Genomic DNA, 21,973 nt, shown 5'->3' with positions numbered 1-21,973 from the left:
TTATGCTAACATTCTACATTTTTGTAAAAAATATATATTCATAATAAAATGTAGCATTGATACAATTATTGTGAACTAGTATATAGTTGCAGGTGCAATGAACTGTAGAAGCATCTGTTTTCACTTAGTCTTTGACATTTATGTATCAGAATGTAAATATAGTAGGCAGACACGTACACATTTATCTGCCTTGTGCACAACTTCAGTGCACACGAAGTTATTCGTAGCGTAAATTATAGACTGATTAGATACGAAGCTCATTTTTTAAATTAAAAGTCAAAAACTAGACAAACAATTTTTCTACTATGGCCGTAAACGGGAGAAGATTTCTAAAATCGCTCACAGAACAAATCAATTCAACAAGAAACTGTAAGTAGGTTTTACTATAAAGTTATGAATGGTTTTTGAAATAATTCAATAAATAATAATACAGATAAGAATATTATATGTCGTTCTTTTTACATGAATGTTTTTTATGATGAGGATAGGAGATTCATATTGTGGAAAAATTATTGTTATATAAGAAAATTAATATTTGTATTTCATGCGCTGCGCTACCGATAATACTAATAATTTTTATGATGTAGATATTAAATTTGTCAACATTCATGATGATTTCGCACACTTAATATTCATAATGAGAAGCTAACTAGAATCACAATGTACTATTATAATACTGTTTATACCTACTTTCACGATTGTTTCACCTCAAAATTACTGAACCTTTGATAAATTTTTAAATAAGCCAAAAAAAATTACAAATGCCTTATAATTTAATTAATTTTTATAAAAACAACAAAGTCATACTCATCCAGCTTACCAAATTTTTTAGATGGAACTGCTAAACGAGTGGTTGCCTCAAAACCGGTGGTGGAAATGGACGGAGATGAGATGACCCGTATCATTTGGGAAAAGATAAAAGAAAACTTAATATTTCCATATGTAAAAGTAAGTTATTTTTAATATTTCCCATTTACACATATCAAACCCTTACAACGGTAGCACTCATTCTCTATATTGTCTTTCAATAAACAAAACAAGAAACAGTGCCCATCCTACTTAAATTTTACTATGTAATTCTGTCATACAGTTTGTCCTTTTTTCTTCAATAGTGAGGTATTATATTGAAACTTATTTTCCTTCTAGCTTCGCTAATACCTGAAATATAATACAACTTAAGTCTAGGTTTATTTTCTTAGTTTGCTTATTAAAATAACTTAATATACATTATAATGAAGGTTTATTTGCATAAATTTTAATAATATGAGACAATTAGTAAATTACCATAGTAGTAAAATCATTGACTACTTGGTTAAGGATCCTGGCAGTTTGGAATCCCAAAAAAAAAACAAACAACTGTCATCCAGTTTCCAGTGACACTAGAATTGTGATCTCTATGCACTATATTTTTTAATGGTAACATTTATTTTCTGTTTTTTTTAATTAAAAGACACAATTTACAATTTGGGTATAAACTACAAACATTTAAATATTGTCCTACAATAACCTAGTTCATTAAAGCCATTTAAGATAATAAAAGTTAATTGATCCGGTCGCGTCGCGTATTTGCGAACAACAAATATAATATGTTATGTGTATAAAGTATTTTCATCACAATTAACTGTTTATATGCTCCATATTATGCAATTTTTTTTAACTTTTAAGTATTAATTTATTAAAATATTTTAATGTTTTATTTTATTTATACTAATACTATAGCAGGTTTAGCCGCAAAAACAAAAGTTTAGAAGCAATATTTAAAATAATATTGTTATGAGACCAGTTCTCAATCAAATATTTTCTTAATAAAAACCAGAAACAATCCAATGCCTTACTAATATGGGTGTGATTTTATTATTCTTATTAAAGTCTTATTTATGTTTACTTTAATAAAAGAGTTTCATTTTGTAGAGTGGATAGCAAAACATATTACAAGTATCAACTACTTAAAAAGATAAAATTATTACCTCCTTTAAAAGAATGAGGCTACTATTTACATCTTATATTTCCATAATAAACATATTATAAATTATATATCAACTACAAGAGCTATTTTATGGCAAAACAAAATTTTTGTGTATCAAAACAATAAGAGCTTGTTTCTAAATATCCTTGGGAGCAATAACCCTTTCAAAACAACACACTTAACTTGAAAAACGACTATACGTTGATATTTTATCGTTACTCTTTCGTTGGCGACTCGAGTCCGCCCACTTGATTCACACTTTTCTGATATAAACTATTGTATTAACAGTATTTTTGAAGTGAAACTTCTTTATCGGGGTTGGAAAAAATTTTTGTGTAACATTTTTTCGTTACGCGTCACATTTTTCGGTTACGCGTCACATTTGACCGTTACGCGCGTCTTTTTCTTGTCCCTACCAGGGTTGATTCAAAGAGATTCTAAACCATTAATAACAAAAATGTATAATAACGATAACAATGATACTAAAAATTCTATTACAATTTATGAAATTCTGTAATAATCTTAGTGGTAATAAGGTAAAATGAAATAATTGTATTATTTGTATTAAAAGTCTGTGATATTAAAAGCCTTTTGTTAAACTTTATCTAATGTAACTTTATTTAACCAATTTCTGTAAAGTTGCATATTATAGATAATTTTTCGAAAAATAAGGTCATAAAGAAGTTTCACTTCTAACGTGTGTACACTAGTACACGCACATTTTTTATATAGTGAAAACAATTGTATAATATATATCTTTGTACAATGAGAACACTTCATAATAAGGTAGGCAAAGAGCGGGTTAATCGAATACAAATGATTTAATAAATGAATAAGCTAGAAATGCGTTATAATCCCCAAAATATCAATTTTTTCAAGAAAATTATTAGTGTTTATTGTATTATTAATATGTATTTAATAAAATACCTTAAAGTTTAATTTAAAAGACAGCCTCGTTGTTTTTATTTCGAATTATAAGTTCATTAAGTTATAACGGTAACTTAAAACATGTTTTCTATAAATATGTCAAGACTCAAGACTGGTTTACGACAATACAGTATTGCAAAATTATAAAGAAGCGTTTGTATGCACAGGATTTTTGCATGAACTCTGTCTTTATAATAATATAACGGCCATATCTTTTTTTTTTTTGGAGTTTATGGCTGGACATCTAGACCTTTAGACCAGCCATATCTTGAATTTGCTTCCCAGTTCCCACCACAGATTAGTTTTTTCATTTGAGAATGACAGCGTTTGTATTGTGGGATTTAATAGCACAGTATATCTTTCAAAATAACGACATCAAGTCATATCATTATAATAAATTAAGGATAGGTGTTATAGTATGTATAGGGTATAATTATGTCTTTGAAGTTATACTTCGTTAGGCGCGTTATGAAAAATTGATGAGAGTGAAATTTTACGATGCGCGCGCACCGTGACACAAAATTAACAGAATAAAGTTAGTTCCAGGTGGCATGAAAATCGATAATAACTATGTTCAAGTTGTATATTCCAGTATTTTTATATTTAGAACACGTGTTTCGTAACAGTACAATTAAACAGTGTAAATAAATAAATATTATTTTTGGTGTTTTTATTAAATCAATTTCATATACGACGGTGATAGTATTTACTAACAATAATTTTATTGATTAATTTTAATATTTATCGTTAATCACTACTACATTTTAGTTATTTTTTTTCATACGCCAAAGAAGTATAATTTCTAACGCGTGTACATAAGTACATACACTCTTTTTTTTCTCTCTGTGTTTGTTGTATTGAATGTATTTTAGATTATTAGGAATTATAAAAAATTTGCACTGCTTCCCACCACCACCATGATAAAAGCCCTTAGTGGTTTTTTGGTGTTTTCTGTACTTTTAAGTTATTAATAATATTAAAGCAATATAATACATATAAATAATTATTATGTAATATTGCATTACGTCGTTTGAAAAAGTTCAAACATTTGCCCCAGTAAGTCAGTGATAAGCGGCACATTATACGATTTGATAGTATATCTTGCATTGATAACGTTACAAACAAATATTGTTATAAGTATTTTTAATTATAAGAATTGAAGAGTTATTTTCCAAGGTCCTATTTATCTCTTTCATTTAGAATTTATACGTAAACAAACGTTTTATTATTAAGTTAGTAGGTTAAGATTTTTTTTTTTAATAGAACGGGGGGCAAACGTGCAGGAGGCTCACCCGATGTTAAGTGATACCGCCGCCCATGGACACTCAATGCCAGAGGGCTCGCGAGTGCGTTGCCGGCCTTTTAAGAATTGGTACGCTCTTTTCTTGAAGGACCCTAAGTCGTATTGGTTCCGAAATACTTCAGTGGGCAGCTGGTTCCACATAGTGGTGGTGCGCGGCAAAAACTGCCTTGAAAAACGCTCAGTTGTGGATGGAAATATTAATGAAGTACATAAAATATGTGCCTGAGAAGTAGACACGTTGTAATAGGACATAGAATTATCTAGTCTTTGTTTTGAGCATATTTTTGACTACAGTAACTGATGCCAAATAGATTATGACGTTAAGGTAAATCTTTGACAAAAGTCGTACAAACTTTTAGGTATTGTTATTCAGATTATAATAATGAATTGTATGCACTAAATAAATCTAATCTTTCATCGATAAGCATGATAATACAGAGTAGACTCTTTATAACGTCATTCGTTGGAATGAAAAACTCTCTTTAACGTAAAAATGAGCTAAATTTATTTGTTTTAACCCAATATACATACATTAACTCTTCCTTCCCTATAACGATACATCTCTATAACGAATCGAAATGCTCGGTCCCTTGAAATTCGTTATAAAGAGTTTACACTGTATAAACTCAAACTCAAAATATCTTTATTCAAGTGGGTAATCAAGTACACTTTTGAATCGTCAAGTTAAATTAATCGTAAATTTACATTTACTACCAGTTCGCAAGTCAAGGGCGTAGAGCGGGTAAGAAGAACTGGCAAGAAACTTTCCGCCACTCTTTTTAATCGCCAGGTATTGTCATACAAATTGTTTGAACTGGAGCAATTCAATCCCAAGTATTAGGATCATTTAAGTAGTCCTCAAATTTATAAAAAGCTTTGTTGATTAATTTTCGTTTAACGAGGGCTTTGAATTTATTTAGTGATAATTCTCTAATTTCGCTTGGGAGTTTGTTGTAAAAACGAATACAATTTCCATATAAGGAGTGGTTTATCTTTTGGAGCCTGGTTGGTCGTACACTCAAATTAGTTCTATTTCGCGTATTATACTGGTGAAAGTCACCATTTGCTTTAAAATCGTTTATATTTTTTTGGACATACAACAAGGCTTCAAGAATATATTGACCAGATAGTATCATAATATTTAATTCCTAATTAAGTGAGGGCCAGCGGTGGATTCCAAAAAAAACCAAAATATATTAAAATTACTTTAATTAATTACTTTTACAAATAATGAACTTAACTAAATACAATTATTTAATCGGCCCGATATTAGGTGCACGATAAATATATTATATAATAAACTTAACTACTTGAGACTTGACCGGTCCGATATGAGGTATCCGATCAAAAAGCTGTTGGTTCTCTTGTCCCTTTCCTTATATAGCGTAGTTTCGTAAGAGGTGACTTGTATTGGGTTTGCGGGGCAAAGGGAGTGCAATGAATATGTAACATCTCCCCCGTAAGATGAGCAACTATTTGCTATTGATGTCTATAGCAAAAGTTGCGGCTCGAAGTTCTTGCGCAGACATGTTCTTATTATCCGTTTTTGAAATCGGCTTCGAAGATGTATTTCGGCGATATCGGAGTACGAAGAAAAGTACAGCTGCGCCCAGGAGTGTGGTCATAGCGAAGTACAAAGGAATCGTTGTGTGGTATATTATGTTTGATGAATCATATGTTTCCGCCGGTGCTTTCATTGTAATTCCATTTTGCATATTGTGTAACTTCGTGAGATCGATTGAATTAAGTTGGACACCTGGTTGATTTTGTTGAATGATGTTGTCCATTCGAGGAAAATTAATGATTTCGACACCGCTTCCTTTAACTCGGTCGTCGATGTTGGTGGCCGTAATTTCTGCGGATTTTAGCATACATGATTTAGGTATTGTTGCGAAATAGCTGCCGTGAAGTATTTCATATTTTTCGTGGGAACAGACGAGTTGAACTTTTGTAGGTTTTGGGAATGATATTATATAGTGCTGACTGTCTAGTTCCGTAAGAGCTTCTTTATACATAGTAATAGGCGTTGAGGAACATGATTTGTCTATTTCTTGAGAATGGATAATTTCGTAGATGCAGTCCTTTTTACTCTTCATTTGATGACGTAGTTTTTGCTCGCATATGTGCCACCTGTTGATCTTCGGACATTCTGTCTCTATGTACACAAATTCTTTAGTATTAGTTGCTACATATGGATAGGACGGGATAATTACCTGAGAATGTATATTAGGTACAGGACACAATCGATAAAGTTGGAATATTGAAGGTAAGGTAATAGGAAAGCTAAGGACAACCACTATTTTCCTGTCTATATAATATGAACCTAAGCTAATTATATCATAAAAGTTTCTTATCTCCAAATCTAAAATTTGATCTGTGCCATACAGATTTTTTAATTTTCTTAACATTATTTTTAAATCATTAATATTTAATATAGAATGGTGCAAAGACATAGTGCGACTAAAAGCTAATATATTTTCTATTCTAATTATCTCATTATATAATTCCTGCACGTTATCGCTTATAATGTTGAATATTAGCGACAGGCGGGAGTATCGAATTACGCTTTGATTGTCCGAGTTAGACATGTTTATTATATAGTTAAGGGCTTTACTTAATTTTATTTGATTATCTGTTAAATTATTTAATACGTGAGTTTGTTGTATGCTATATTCTTTAAAAAGTGAAATATGTTGATTAAAACTAGAAGTTAATTCTTTATTATTCGATTTTAAAATATGAATAGCTGTCTCATATCTCAGAGCGTCATTATGATCGAGATTCCCAGAAATAAACTTGATAAGAGTACCCAATGGATTAATGATGCCTCGTTTAACCCTGGAGTCGGGTTCGAATGATTTTAACTGTAACATAACTTTATTTAATTTATTATTAATAAAATCGGTTTGGCTCTTGAAACGTAATGAGTAACCATTCGGTAGTCTATGTATAGTTTCAGTCAATTTTGTCTGCAAGTCAAGAACTTGTTGTTCTATTAGGTCTATGTTAATGTCTTTCAGGAAAACATGATGGTGAGAAATGATTTTAGTATCTCCTAATTTAAAGGGAAATAAGCCAGGTCCATTGTCAAGGCTGTCGAGTCGAATTTCTTGCGCTTGGGCTATCTGATCCTTGCGTTAATTGTGACAAATCAGTATAAAGAGTAGACTCATCTCTGTGATCTGAGAAGCTATTAATTAGAGTGCTTCTTATGCCACTCCAATTTTGAGGGGCCCCATTTGTTGATAGGGCTCTGGCGGCGGCGCCCGTTATTTTATTAATAATTCCATTAATTAATGCTAAATTTGTAACATCATTACCCGGACTTGGCTTGGCATAAGTCACTACTAACGTGTCACATAAGTTCAAAAATCTTGTTAAATTACACGCACTTCCGTCGAAGTTCGGCACAAATTTTAAAGCTCTTAAAATCCTATCTAATAATGCATCTTGTGCAATTGAAAAATTCTCAAGGGAAGCTTCGCGCTCCATGTTATCTTCTAAAATATCTTCTAAATAATCTAAATGTCTATTGCGATCTCTCAGCTCGATGCGAGAGGCAACTCTTGGGGCTTCGATTCCCCGGTTTTTCCTAGGATGGAAAATTTTGGATGATTTGGGAACACACAGGAATGTAACAACCAATCGTTAAGAAATGTGTAACTTACATATGCATTTCGACGATGGTGGCACCTTTTGTCATCGATTTCTGGATGCGCCGTGTGTGGTCCGCTGTCCTCGGTTCTTGTGAATCGTCGATTAAAACTTGAAAGTCTATTAGTTCGCGTACTCTACGTAGGCGATCTACGGAGTATATTACTTAGTACGCGCACTGACTCGACGATCCTACCGACTGCGCCAATTAAGTGAGGGCCAGCGGTGGATTCCAAAAAAAAACCAAAATATATTAAAATTACTTTAATTAATTACTTTTACAAATAATGAACTTAACTAAATACAATTATTTAATCGGCCCGATATTAGGTGCACGATAAATATATTATATAATAAACTTAACTACTTGAGACTTGACCGGTCCGATATGAGGTATCCGATCAAAAAGCTGTTGGTTCTCTTGTCCCTTTCCTTATATAGCGTAGTTTCGTAAGAGGTGACTTGTATTGGGTTTGCGGGGCAAAGGGAGTGCAATGAATATGTAACATCCTTAAACTTATTCCGTACCGACTCCCTCGGAGAAACACAACAAATACCCCGAACAGCCCGCTTCTGCAGCACAAATATGGATTGAACCTCTGCAGCAGCACCCCACAGTAAAATACCGTACAACATATAGATATATAAACAGATTTATTTGTTAGTAATACACATATAAATACGCCACAAACCTAACAGTTTTGTTCACACTTCCTCTAAATTGTAAAAGTAAATAAAAGATGTATTATTGTCTAAACACAAATACTATTTGTTAGTTATTCTGTAAGGAGATGGAGCTGCCTATTGTACTGTTTGTAATGGGTCATGAATTGACAAATTAATTGTTATTAGAGCATCAATTGCCTTCACTGTGACGGCGAGGTCTCATTACTCCATACTTCGCTCACTCCAGTGAGCTTCTTTCAAACGATGAAACATCCCGCCCAAACCGAAGTCCGAGTTTAGCAGGAGACGTCTTTGCACTAATCGCATGAAAAAGCCCATTTTTGGTTGAGATTACACTATCTAAAACAGCCCGTGCTGAGCTATCTCACTATTAACATGAAGGTCCTTGAAGGGTAATAGTGAGAATTATTTGCTCCCACAGTTAGCTATAAATAATCGCAATGTATATTTATACACCTACATATACAACAACATTTACTTAAGTAATATAATACGTCGTTATTGTAAAGCGTATGTGTTGGATTTAATTTACTACAACTTTAGGTAAAGATTAATCGACTCGAATAATAATCTTACTTCGAAATTCGAATATATGACAGAGTCAGTTTTTCTTTTAATTTCTATACAAAGACAATAAAATCATAGCTAAAAAGGTCGCAAGTACTGACGTACGTACCAACAGTACGTCAAAATATAGATAATAACAGATTAATGCATAGATTTGTAGACATTTTGTTGCCTCCGCTTGTAGGTTTGCGAAATAAATACATATCATTCTCAAAATTCAAATCACATCAATGTAGATATGTAGGTCGTAAACAGTGCCAACAAAGTATAATCCGTGTACCGAACAATCAATATTTTCAATTCATTTATTGAGAACGGAAAGGGAACCTTTGTAATATTCTTCTAACTTTACACTAATTCGATAGTGCAACTCGTGTATTGAACATCTTAATATATATAAATTACGTTTCACGTTGTTTGTCCCCTATGGACTCCTAAACTACCGAACCGATATTAATCAAATTTGCATATCGTGTGCAGTTTGATCTAACTTAAAAGATAGGATAGATTACATCACAATTTATACCCGCAATATTATTTTATTGCAAAATATTTGTTTATTATTTAATAGTCACTAACCGATGGCGCTGTGTTGAAAGTACCAACGTTTCACATAAGCTACAATTTAATGGCATAACCACCAATAAAACATGGTGGTCCCCATGTCTGGTGTATTCCTACCGTTTCCCTTGAATAGTTTACTACTATGTAATAAAACAAAAACCTTAGCCACAGCAACGCTTGGCCGGTCTGCTAGTAGAATATATAATAGAGAGAGACAGTACGGTACTTCACTCCGGGCCACAGCTTGCGACTCTATAAAGCGCAATTTCGGCCCCACATGGAGTACTGTTCTCACCTCTGGGCGGGAGCTCCCCTGTCTGGTACTGACCTTCTTCCGTTTGACCGTATTCAACGAAGAGCGATTCGAGTCAACGACTAGTCACTTTCCTTGCGGCTGGATCCCCCGGTAGAGATGTGGGGTCTCTGCATCTTCTACCGCATTTACCATGGAGAGTGTTCAGAGGAGTTGTTCGGTCTAATACCTGCAGCTGAGCTGACATTCCTACTCATCCGCAAAGAATACAGAGGGTGTAGGCCGAGAGAAAAAGGCGGCGTAAAAACTCTCGGTACTCTTTTAATATAGCAAATCATACAAAATGACTACGGCAAATAACACTTATTTTAAAACAAATATCGCAAATTAATAGAAGCAGCCTGTCTAGTCTAGTTCCATTTATCACTTACCGCCACCCATGTGTTAGTCGGTACTCTCCTCTTTTAGCATTATATACTTAATTGTAAGAATTACCAGTACAAGATACCTAAATAACAAATATCTTTCAGTTAGACTGTCTATACTATGACCTGGGGTTACCACACCGTGACGCAACAAATGACCAAGTAACAATTGACGCTGCGCACGCGATTCTGAAACACAATGTTGGCATCAAGTGCGCAACTATCACCCCTGATGAACAACGGGTTGAAGGTTTGTTTAAATTATGACATATAAAAAAAGTGCGTGCGTACAAAGAGCACATGTTAGAAGTGAATTTTCTTTATATTTATACAAATCTAAAACTTTTGATTTACGAGACAAGAGGGAGGGAAAAAGGAAGATATGTTAGGAATATAATTGTCATTAAAACATTAAGTATCGAAAATTAATACAAATTATAAATTTAATTTATTTCTTTGATAATAAAAACACGAGGCATTTTAATTTACAATTTGTCATTTGAGATAAATATATTGCATAAAAATATATAAAATACTAATATTTCATAAATCCTCTTTACGAAATTTTAATTTTTAAAATAGAATTTCTATAAGGTAATTCGCCCTTCTCACTCTCTCAATCGGTCTCAATCGCTCTCTCCCTTGTCTTCGACAAAAACGCTGCACATCTTCATCACGCTAATATTATTGGTATTGCGTTTCATCTGTAAAAAAATTACCCTCATGCGCCTAAAGTTTCACTTCAAAAACAACTAGAACTACTCTTAGATTTCTGTTTTGATATATTTCCTTGAGTAGATCTATGTTTGCCTTCACCGTATCGAGTGTTGCCGCACATAAAAAATCTAGTTTACACCTCTGCCTAAGTTTTTAATTTAAGCACATATAAATAGAAATAGGTCCCAGCGGCAGACCCTAAATGCTGGCTTTTCCTCGTCGTATACGTTGAGTGAGGAAAGCAAGCTCTGGGATCACAGGTGGTGTCTACCAGATGACAACTTTTTTTATGTAACGTGGTAAACGTGCAGGAGGCTCATCTGATAATAGTGATACCGCCATGTCAGGAACCAGAAGATAGCGCATTTTATAAGAAACGTTTTCATGGATACCTTCAGGATCAGGTGTCCTGCCCACTTGTTACAAAAAGGTTATTTTTTACAGAAGATTAGAAAAAGCTTCTTTACCCAGTGTCGCAATCCTTACTAAAGCTTTTTGAATAAATTACAAACTTCGCCAGCGCTATGAAAATGCCAATCGAACGCTCGACCTACAGAAAGAAAGTCGCACGCTAAAGCCCCGTTTTCTGCATTTTATTAACCTATTATAATTATAGAGTTTAAACTCAAGAAGATGTGGCTGAGCCCCAACGGTACCATACGTAATATTCTCGGTGGTACCGTGTTCCGTGAACCCATTCTCTGCAAGAGCATACCTCGCCTCGTGCCCGGTTGGACACAGCCTATTGTAATCGGTCGTCACGCCCATGGAGACCAGTACAAGGCCCAGGATTTCGTTGTATCTAAGCCCGGAAAGGTGAGTGCATAGATTATTATTATTATTAGATGTGGAAGATCTTTTGCGGCGTATCAGCGCCCAGCTGTTCGTCTGTTCTGCGGATTTTAGGTCAACACAGCATAAGGACTGTTTATATGCTAAACTCACAAGTCTTCTGGCAGTGTGTATCCATTTGTTATGGTATAACATCAGGTGTGCTGTAAATGATAGAAAATATTGAAAGCAAGTAACGGCAACACCGTGGTTCAGCGTAGTTCTTTCCACGCAATAGTGTAATTGTTCAAAATGGCGGAAGATTTTAAACCAATCATCATACTTCTGTAAACCAAAAAGCCTTGTTAGATGATTTCAATTTTTTATGATTAAGTATTTTCAAAAAAAATATTTTTGTTAAATTTAATCTATAGAAAAAATAATACCCCTTTGTTATATTATTTTTACTAAAAGTTCAGCAAGACATTCATCATTTGATATATCGAAACAATAAAATATTTACCCCCAAAGTTGTATTGTCATTTAGTAGTATATTTTTTATATTGAAACATAATTTCACTTACCATTGACATGTGTACGAGTTTCCTACTCTTTCACTCATATTTTGAAATTATATAGCTATCCTGCTTTTGAGAGTCGTCATTAATCAAGCGATATAGTGTCAAAAATTGGCGCTAAATATGATCCATAGATTAAAAACGTATTAGACTTTCTTGTGTTCTTATTCTTCCTTTAACCAAACAAACTTAATTTATATCATTATCATAATAATACCTAGATTTTATAAAACATAGGTGGAACTGGTCTACACAGCGGAAGATGGGACCGTGTCGAAGCACCTGCTTTATGATTTCAAAGTTCCCGGAGTTGCTATGGGAATGTACAACACTGATGAATCTATCATGGCTTTCGCTCATTCCAGTTTTCAGGTAAATCTACTATTATTTAGTGGTGGCTTGTCGGAACAGCTGGACATTTCTTTTTCATTTATTGGAAATTAATTAAGCTAAGGGATAATGTAGCATTCTTTTAGGGAACTAAATTTTTAAATCGCTCCAGTCTTTTATATGGGTTACAAAAATACTGATATAAATAAAAATTGTTTTAGTATTGAGAGATGCGACAGTTCTTGTTCCAGTTCAAAGCCATACAAATTGTTACTTTAATAATGTTGGTATTGGCTATTAAAATTAACAATTTCAAGAACCTGCCAAAATGCTTTCTAGATAAGATGGCGTCGCGTGACGTACAATGCTTGTAAATACACAAAAACGTCAAGTTTAACGTGTTAATTATCTTAAATTACACATTACATACCGATGAAAAACAGTCTCCGGAAATTAAAATCTTTTTTTATTTAATCAAGACATTATTAGGATTAGATAGGAGAATACATATTATTGAGAAATATAAATATTTAATTGTGGAATTTTTGATAAATAAATAATTATTTTCAACTTTTTTACTCCATCACGCCTTTTAGCCTTGTTTTATACAGATAACTCTCCAAACCACTTTTTTCATATTGCCAATCTACTGTAGATAGTGTAGACCAGTGTTTCCCAACGTCTTTTGTACCATGCCCCACCTTAGCCTTATTTTAATAAAGATTTTTCTATATTAATTTAATGATATCCTTGCGCTTGAGATTTTATATAAGGTCCCAATTTTTTTAGCTTCAGTCTCAACTCTCCACATTGGGTTATATCCAGCCGATTTAAATTTCCCCCTTTAACAATAAAAATCCCCCCCCCCCCGTCTGTGGTGCGTTGGGCACGTTGGGAAACACTGGTGTCTCTAAGGGTCTCTTATTTAGAGTTAAATTACTTTAATACTTTGGCAGTATGATTTGTATTTAACAGACACAAGTTTTCTACTACTTCTGTTTTACAGAGGAAGGCCCGTCTTGAAAGTCAATCAGACTTAAATCTAGTTTTAGGAGCTGTCAAACCATTTTTTATGTATGAAGTTTGCTTTCAAAACCTAGCTCTTCTAATGTCAAGTGTGTTTGACAGGTTGCCTTACAAAAGAAATGGCCGTTGTATTTGTCAACGAAGAATACAATTCTCAAACGCTACGATGGTCGCTTCAAGGATATCTTCCAAGAAATATATGAAAGGTAAAAAATATTTGCTTCAATATTGAAATTCGATGACAGGTAACGATGTTGCCATCTTAAACTTGAACAGTGATTATAGACAAAAACCGTTACTAAGACCACAGACCAGACATCAGGTTTTCATTAAAGGCGCGAAATTTAAGTTAAATACAACATCGATTTCAGTCTTAAACCAAAGCTCGTTCTCTTTCTTGTATTAACGCTGCGATGAAAAGAGACAAGATTATATTAGCGTACAACTTTAGTTTTTACGAATAATATAAAACATTTCAGCACATACAAAAAACAATTCGAAGATGCCAAAATATGGTACGAGCATCGACTGATCGATGACATGGTTGCACAAGCCATTAAAGGGTCAGGCGGATTTGTCTGGGCCTGCAAGAACTACGACGGCGATGTACAGTCAGATATTGTAGCACAGGTAAGAGACAATTATGGGGGCTCACCTATAAGTGATAGTGGACCTATATGGACACTCTCACTGCCAACGGAGTGCCGGTGCGTTGCGGGCCTTTTGAGTCGAATTGGTTCGAAAATAACTCGTTATAACGAACTCTCTTTGATTTGGTGATTTATCAATTCATTTGTTTTATAGGAAACTAGGTGACCCGACCAACGTTGTCTTGCCATGTATATTATTTCTACGATTTTTTTTAGTTTAATAAAAATAACTATCTACTATAATAAAAAATAGGGGTTGTACGTAGAGGGGTGATAATTAGGGGTTGTATGTAGTTTTGTATGCTGTATCATAAAAAAAATAAAAACAATTTTTGTTTCCAAAAAATAAAATGTTAGGGATGGACAACCCTTATCACTTAGGGGTATGAAAAATAGATAGTAGCCGATTCTCAGACCTACTGACTATGCATATAAAATTTGATAAAAATCGGTCAAGCCGTTTCGGAGGAGTTAATCGGTAACTAACATTGTGACACGAGAATTTTATATATAAGATGATAAATCATACAAGTACATATTATTTTCTCCTGTCAAGTTAAAACGTAATGGTCATACCCGTTGGTGCGTACTTCGGCAGGTAATTAAAAAAAAACACCTTTTAACCATACACCAGACTACTGCATTGGTACCATTGCTCCCATTGTTAGTTTCACGTACAACTTTAGATAGTGACGGTAGGCTTTTTTTAATTCTACCCACCTTTTTACTAAATTATTATAAACAGGGTTATGGCTCCCTCGGGATGATGACGTCAGTGCTGATGTGCCCAGATGGAAAGACGGTGGAATCTGAAGCGGCCCACGGAACTGTCACCCGCCATTACAGAATGCACCAACAGGGGAAACCTACATCCACCAACCCTGTCGCCTCTATTTACGCTTGGACCAGGGGATTGATGCATCGTGCTAAGTTGGATGGCACGCCTGAGTTGGAGAAATTCGCTTTATCTTTGGAAGAGGTATTTATTATACAGTCTGTGTCTTGACTTGACTTGTCTGTGGTCATACATATGTAGATAAAAAATTTATTGACTTAACGTAGTAAATTAAATAAAACGGTGATAAACATTTTTAATTAAACGAAACAAATCGTAAACTAACTTATTTTAAACATAACTTTAAATTTGTTTCATTTCTGCCAACTGTAAAAAAATATTCTGACATGTTACATTGTCTTTGACTAAAGGGACTTGATTTCTATAAATAGTTACCGGTTATTTTCACGAGTTTTAATTATTATTTATGTTACTTGAAGTGGGATGTTTTTTACTATGCGAAATAACATCATGTGCAATAATGAAATAATATATTCGCAAGAGTAACAGTATCAAAAAGTAAATAACATATTGTATACCAAAGAGGTTACAACGTATTTTTACTTTACCATAGACACGCATGACGGCGTTAATTGACAGATCCTAAGACGTCACTAAAGAAAACTTAAGAATACTCCTTAATACTAAATTTAACTTTCAGGCATGCGTCGAATGTATTAATAGCGGCAAAATGACGAAGGATTTGGTAATATGCATCCATGGCTTAGCTAATACCAAGGAAGGCATGTTTTTACACACTGAAGACTTTTTGCAAGCAATTGCCGAGCAGCTCGAACGTAAATTGTCAAAGTAATAACGGGTCAATGTGTAATCGGCTATAGAAAAGAGATAGCAATATGGGATAGTGCTGCCTCCTTCTCACAGGAAGCGAGTAAGCGCCTGTCAAGCGAAAATTTTGGGAATATTCTTATAAGAAATTAAGATTCGTTTATACTCCTACAAAAATACTAAATATTAATTGTTATAAGTAATTAATGTATAAGAAAATAGTGAATACCGCAGCATAATTTATTTAAAGTAAAACTTGGACAAAAAGGACCTAATTTTAACAAATGCAATTTTTTAAAGCTGGAAAGCATCCTTAAGTCCAACAAACTCATGTTATTATTATCAATTAGAAGAATTCTATGCAAAAAAAACTTTTAAAAGTAGCAGCTATAAAGTGTAGCAAGCGCCGCCACTAGAACGCCACGTAAATTAGGTCACGTCAAACATTGTTTTATCTCCTTTTTACGCATTAAGATGGCGTTAGAAAATAAAGGACAACAACATATAGTTCCGTTATTGTGTAAGCTTTAATTCTTGGAACTAAATAGATATATTTTTACTTTATTAAGGCAGTAATCACTGTCATATGTAACAGAAATAAGAAGTGGATGTGCTATTTCTTTCCATAGACCGATGCACTATTCATATTTCATCTGTAAAACAGTGGTTAAGCGGCTTTGTGGCCAAAGGCTTAAGCTAAAATTTGTAATCTATGGTATATTTAAGCTGTACTTAAAGCATGGACAAATAAAGAAATTTAAATTTTGTACAATATATATGCATAAAAAGTAATGTATCGCATTTTATTTCATTATATATTTGCGTAAGAAATTTATATGTATTGTTTTTTTTAATAAATCATTTTTATACTATAATAATAGAAAATAAATATTTTTGTAAAAACTTTTAATTTGTGTGTACTCTACCCTTTTTAGCAAATAGAAATTAAAAATGACAGCGAAAAACCATCTCGTGGGCATGAGCCCTGAAGCCCAATAATCTACGAAAGTAAGCATCAATAATTTAAAGTTATATAAAGAAAACTTTGTGGAGTTACAAAGGGGTTATCAAATAGATTTATTGTTTAGGATTACAAAAATAATAAATCGGAAAATACATAATGTGTCATGATGTTTCCATACGTTTATGCACATAAAAAAACATAAGTGCGACCTAGAGTCCGAAAGCACGACCTGAGTTCTGGGAATTGCATAATTTAACACTGAAAACATTACTAATTTACATTACGATATTATCTGTATTTTTTTTGAAAGTTGGCTTATCAATATAAAATGTATTGTCACTTTTTACTAATCGCAATAGGAATGTCATTGTCAGTGCGACTGCGTGATGCGTCTGCTATTTAAAAACAGTAAACAAAAACAAAGCATGCGGTTAATATTATATATATATTTTTTTTTTTTTTTTTTTTTTTTTTTTTAAGACAATTCACACCAATTGACCTAGTCCCATATTATACGTTAACTTATCTTAAGGATTTTAATTCTAAAATATTAAGAATTATATATTTTTGTTAAAATTTAATAGCATAAAACATACACAAAATGTATTTCACGTTTTCTAGATTTTGGTTTTCTGCATTTATTTATTATTTACTTCTATCTTTCTCAAAATGTAATATTGAAACTTGTACAAGTGAATCGACATGCTCCAAAGGAAATAAAAACAAATATTCTAAAGGTATTAACATGTTTTTATTATCTGCTAGGGTTTATAAGGAACATGCAATCGGCACTTTACGACTAAAATAGTTTTATGAAATAATCCCTTTTAATTACTATATTTTTTTGTACGGGTGTTGTGGTGTGGTTCGCACATCGATGTTTATTATAAAAATAATATTCATCTATAATTTTATTATTTCAGAAATAAATGAGTGGACTTCATATATTACAAATGAATTTAAATTAGCAACAACCCAATATAAACCTTGCTCTTCTGATAACTGTTCTTGCCATGCTCAAGTAATAATAAATGATTTAGCACCGTTTCAGTCGGGTATAAATAAAGATATGGTAGAAAAGGCCATTAATAAGGGAACTAAGTACCAGGTTTGTTCTTAGGTATACAACATATATTTTTAATAAGAATGGTAGTTTGGTAATCAAATATGGGTCCAATGGTAATTTTGTTATTTATATAGTCTCTATTTTCTATGTATTCCTTTTGACCTCAACTATGTTACAAAGTAACTTCTAAGTAAACTTAAACCTTGTCAGTATTATATACATTTGACCTTATATATATAAAAGACTAATAAAATCTGAAGCTTATAAATAAAATTTTGTTTTGTTATTTAGATTATAGATGGCAAGTTGTATAGGCAAAAAGAGTGCCATTTCCCCGCTAGATGTGCTGGAGTTGAGCATTACCTAAAATTATTGTCACCAAAGTTACCAAATATGGAGTTATCTATAAATACGAGAGACTGGCCTCAAGTCAATCGGCAGTGGGGACATAAGAATATCCCAGTATTTTCTTTCAGCAAAGTATGTATACACAGTTCTTAAACTCTTGGAAATAAAATAAAATATTTAGATTTTAAAAATCTTGAATTTTATACATAGACATACATACATAATCTCTCAAAATTTGCTGTTATATAGTGACCAATAGTGGTCCAAGACATTGCATATAGCGAAATAGTTCAGGACATTTTCACCTATAATATTTCTTTAGTAATTATATTGTTAATTTATATGTTATTAAAATTAATCTTTTAAATTTTTGCTGCACAAAGTGGACAGACATCTTTAAATAATTTACAGAGAGAGACTCGCTCTAAATCTCGCTTTTTTATAGAGAGAGTTTTATTTAAATGTGTTGTACAGATACTGGCAAACATCTTGAACAAATGTCCTTGCCTGCGCAGAAGCGGGAGGGGGGGTGGCGGGAGAGTGACGTGTCGATAGCGTGATTGGTAAATCAGTTGACGTTTGTGTCCAGCGTATGTGTACAATGCCCAATGTGAGCTTTAAACAATGCTCAAGAAGTTTGCCGGTATCTGTACTTGTGTAAAGCAATTAAGGGAAGTATGGTTTAGCTGAAATTTGAACCACTTTCAATTATTAATTATGTGTATGTGTGTCTCAACCACTTAACAGTTACAGTTGACACAATAAATTTTATTTATATTTTATTTTTACAAACATATATTGTTTTTTAGACTAAGGACTATGATGATATAATGTATCCTGCCTGGAGCTTTTGGGAAGGTGGACCCGCCATATCATTATACCCAACTGGTATTGGCCGCTGGGACCAACATAGGATATCTATAACCAAAGCTGCGGATAAGTATGTATCGCTGTGGCACATTGTGATTGAATGGTTGAGATGTGAAACAAAACAAAGAAAACATTTCATATAAGATTAATTTTGCAATACTTGTGGAAAAAAATAGATAAAAACAATCCTTGATGAGGATGATATATCATTTTCAATTTCATATCGATCGGTGCTTTTTGAGTTTTTGAAGCGTACACAAACCAACATAATATTTTGTATATATATAGATATGAATTTCAGTAACAATGATTTTTGTTTTTTATATGAAAAAGAAAGATATTTCGTCTTCATTATATGTACAGAGAGTTGGGATCCATTAAAGTAATCATTTGATTATATTCCACAGCCAATATTTAATTTAAAATATATTAAATTTATATCTTCATTGAAGAGGTGGCGGTTCAATAGGTATCTCCTGGCGTGCTTTCCGTCCGTATCTCACTAACATCAGGTGGGATTGTGTCCAAACGTGTGTACTTCTGTAAAAAAAAGGTTGTTTTGTTAGGAATTTAATTCTCATTAAAATATGAAGTGTCAAAAATTAGTACAAATTATAAGTTTAATTTTTTTAAATTTATTTCTTCGACAGTAAAAAACCTGACATTTTAATGTACAATTCGTAATTTGATATTTCAATAAATTATTTTGCATAAAATATAAAATACTTACTAATGTTTCAAAAATTGTCTTTACGAAATTTTAAATTTAAAAATATAATTTCTATAAGGTAATTCACCCTTCTCACTTTCTCTCAATCGGTCTCCATCGCTCTCTCACTTTTCTTCGACAAAAACGCTGCACATCTTCGTGACGTTCCGAAATTTTTTTTACCCTCATGTATCTAAAGAAGTTTCATTTCAAAAACTTAATAGTGTGTTTTAATTATATGCCTTTTTTTATAAATAAGAGATAAGAAAAGACCAGATTCCATTCCAGACCTTTTTAAATTCATAGTACGTCAAAAAAAGAAGCTAGAAGATTTTATAGCCCTTCACATTGTAGGGTTCCATGGGAAAAGAAGAAGACACAAGCCTTCTTTAGAGGATCTAGAACGAGCGAAGAAAGAGACGCCTTAATATTATTATCTAGATCTCATCCAGATCTGGTAGATGCCAAATATACGAAGAACCAAGCCTGGAAATCTGATGCCGTAAGTTAAACGCCGAATAAGTGGAGTTGGGAAGGTGCTGCTCTTCCTACAGGAAGGATCCTCGAACAGTCTATATTATTTTATACAGGGCAGGAGGATCATCTGATGATAAGTGATACCGCCCATAAACACGCTCAAGTTCAGAGGGCTCGCGAGTGGGTTGCCGGCCTTTTAAGAATTGATACGGACCTCAAGTAATACAAAATACCATCCGTATCACTTCGACGTCCTTGTAAAACCAGCTGCCCACTGAAGTATTTCCGAACCAATTCGACTTAAGGTGCTTCAAGAGCGTACCAATTCTTAAAAGGCCGGCTGTGTGCTTGCTAGCCATCTGGCAGTGTGAGTGTCCATGGGCGGTATCACCTAAGATCAGATGAGCCTTCTGTAACAAAAAAAGGACGTTCGCACGCACGACTTTGGGAGCGTTTAAGTATTACGTAACGAGTTTTGGGAGGGAGGGGGGGGGTCCTTTTGTATAACGTTACGATGCGGGGCGGGGATTGAATTACGCGTTATTGTTAAATTACACCCCACAATGGTAACTTTTAGGTATAAAGAGTCGAGAAAAACGTTACGGCGCGTTACATGGGGGGGGGGGTCTTCAACACTCATTATAACCTTAAAATAACTTAATTGCAGGATACACTATACGCCGAACCAGCGAATGAAGTGTCATTTGAAGATCATTGCAAATACAAGTACCTATTTAATTATAGAGGAGTCGCAGCGAGTTTTAGATTCAAACATTTATTTCTATGCAAATCGTTGATATTTCACGTCGGTAACGACTGGCTGGAATTTTTCTATCCATCACTAAAGCCGTGGATACATTATGTACCAATAAACCCTAAGGCTACGCAAGAGGAGATTCTTCATTATGTTAATTATTTTAAAGATAATGATGATTTAGCTCAGAGTATAGCAAATCAAGGGTTTCAACAGATTTGGGATAATCTGAGGGACAAAGATGTGAAGTGTTTTTGGAGGAAGCTGTTGAAAGAATATGCGAAACTTGTCAAATATGATGTAGTTAAAAGCGATGATGTTATAAGAGTGTAGTTGAAATATACGTTACGCATAGTTGTGTGTTTTTAATATATATCCTATTCATATAATAAATGCGAAAAATGTAACGTTTGTTACTCTTTCACGTAAACACTACTGAAGGGGGCCTCATAGCCTAGCGGTCTTATTAAGTGGCAGCTAGGTGAGGGGTACCGGGTTCGATTCACAGTTCGAGGGCAAGTTTTAATTTAATTTAAAATTTGGTCTCGGCCTTTGGGAGGGTTGTGCGTTACCGGGCGAGTGCCTAAACCCTACATGGAGGACATGGGCGAATTTCAAAGGCAAAAGCACGAATTATAAAAAATCTTATACTTGACGCCGGCTAATGCACAAACCGTGCCAGAGCCATTAAAAAAAAAACCCTAATTAATGAGTTTTAATCAAACTTAACAATAAATATAGCT

The 21,973-nt window shown here is 33.5% G+C and overlaps 2 protein-coding genes across 3 annotated transcripts; both read left to right on the top strand.

Moving 5' to 3' along the window:
• Window positions 1-166: 166 nt before the first annotated feature.
• On the top strand, window positions 167-16,834 carry LOC125061752 (isocitrate dehydrogenase [NADP] cytoplasmic-like). 2 transcript variants are annotated; one of them, XM_047667340.1, is made up of 11 exons: window positions 167-369; window positions 833-948; window positions 10,452-10,596; window positions 11,680-11,879; window positions 12,650-12,784; window positions 13,871-13,974; window positions 14,248-14,398; window positions 15,164-15,397; window positions 15,915-16,098; window positions 16,285-16,290; window positions 16,469-16,834. In XM_047667340.1, the coding sequence occupies exons 1-9, from the start codon at window positions 306-308 to the stop codon at window positions 16,065-16,067; spliced, it is 1,302 nt and encodes a 433-aa protein (XP_047523296.1). In that variant the 5' UTR covers window positions 167-305; the 3' UTR covers window positions 16,068-16,098; window positions 16,285-16,290; window positions 16,469-16,834. The 2 variants fall into 2 exon arrangements, with proteins under 2 accessions (XP_047523296.1, XP_047523295.1); XM_047667339.1 differs by having other exon boundaries at window positions 15,915-16,834.
• A 506-nt stretch (window positions 16,835-17,340) lies between these two features.
• On the top strand, window positions 17,341-21,584 carry LOC125061904 (O-glucosyltransferase rumi homolog). The gene is made up of 7 exons (XM_047667541.1): window positions 17,341-17,451; window positions 17,516-17,743; window positions 17,930-18,114; window positions 18,364-18,552; window positions 19,230-19,360; window positions 20,354-20,501; window positions 21,144-21,584. Exons 2-7 carry the CDS (start codon window positions 17,608-17,610, stop codon window positions 21,561-21,563), a joined length of 1,209 nt encoding a protein of 402 aa, XP_047523497.1. The 5' UTR covers window positions 17,341-17,451; window positions 17,516-17,607; the 3' UTR covers window positions 21,564-21,584.
• Window positions 21,585-21,973: the final 389 nt, after the last annotated feature.

Source organism: Pieris napi, chromosome 24, assembly GCF_905475465.1.
Source record: "Pieris napi chromosome 24, ilPieNapi1.2, whole genome shotgun sequence".
NCBI lineage: Eukaryota > Metazoa > Arthropoda > Insecta > Lepidoptera > Pieridae > Pieris > Pieris napi.
The sequence above is the reverse complement of the archived record's forward strand: the minus strand, read 5'-3'. Positions and strand labels throughout refer to the sequence as shown.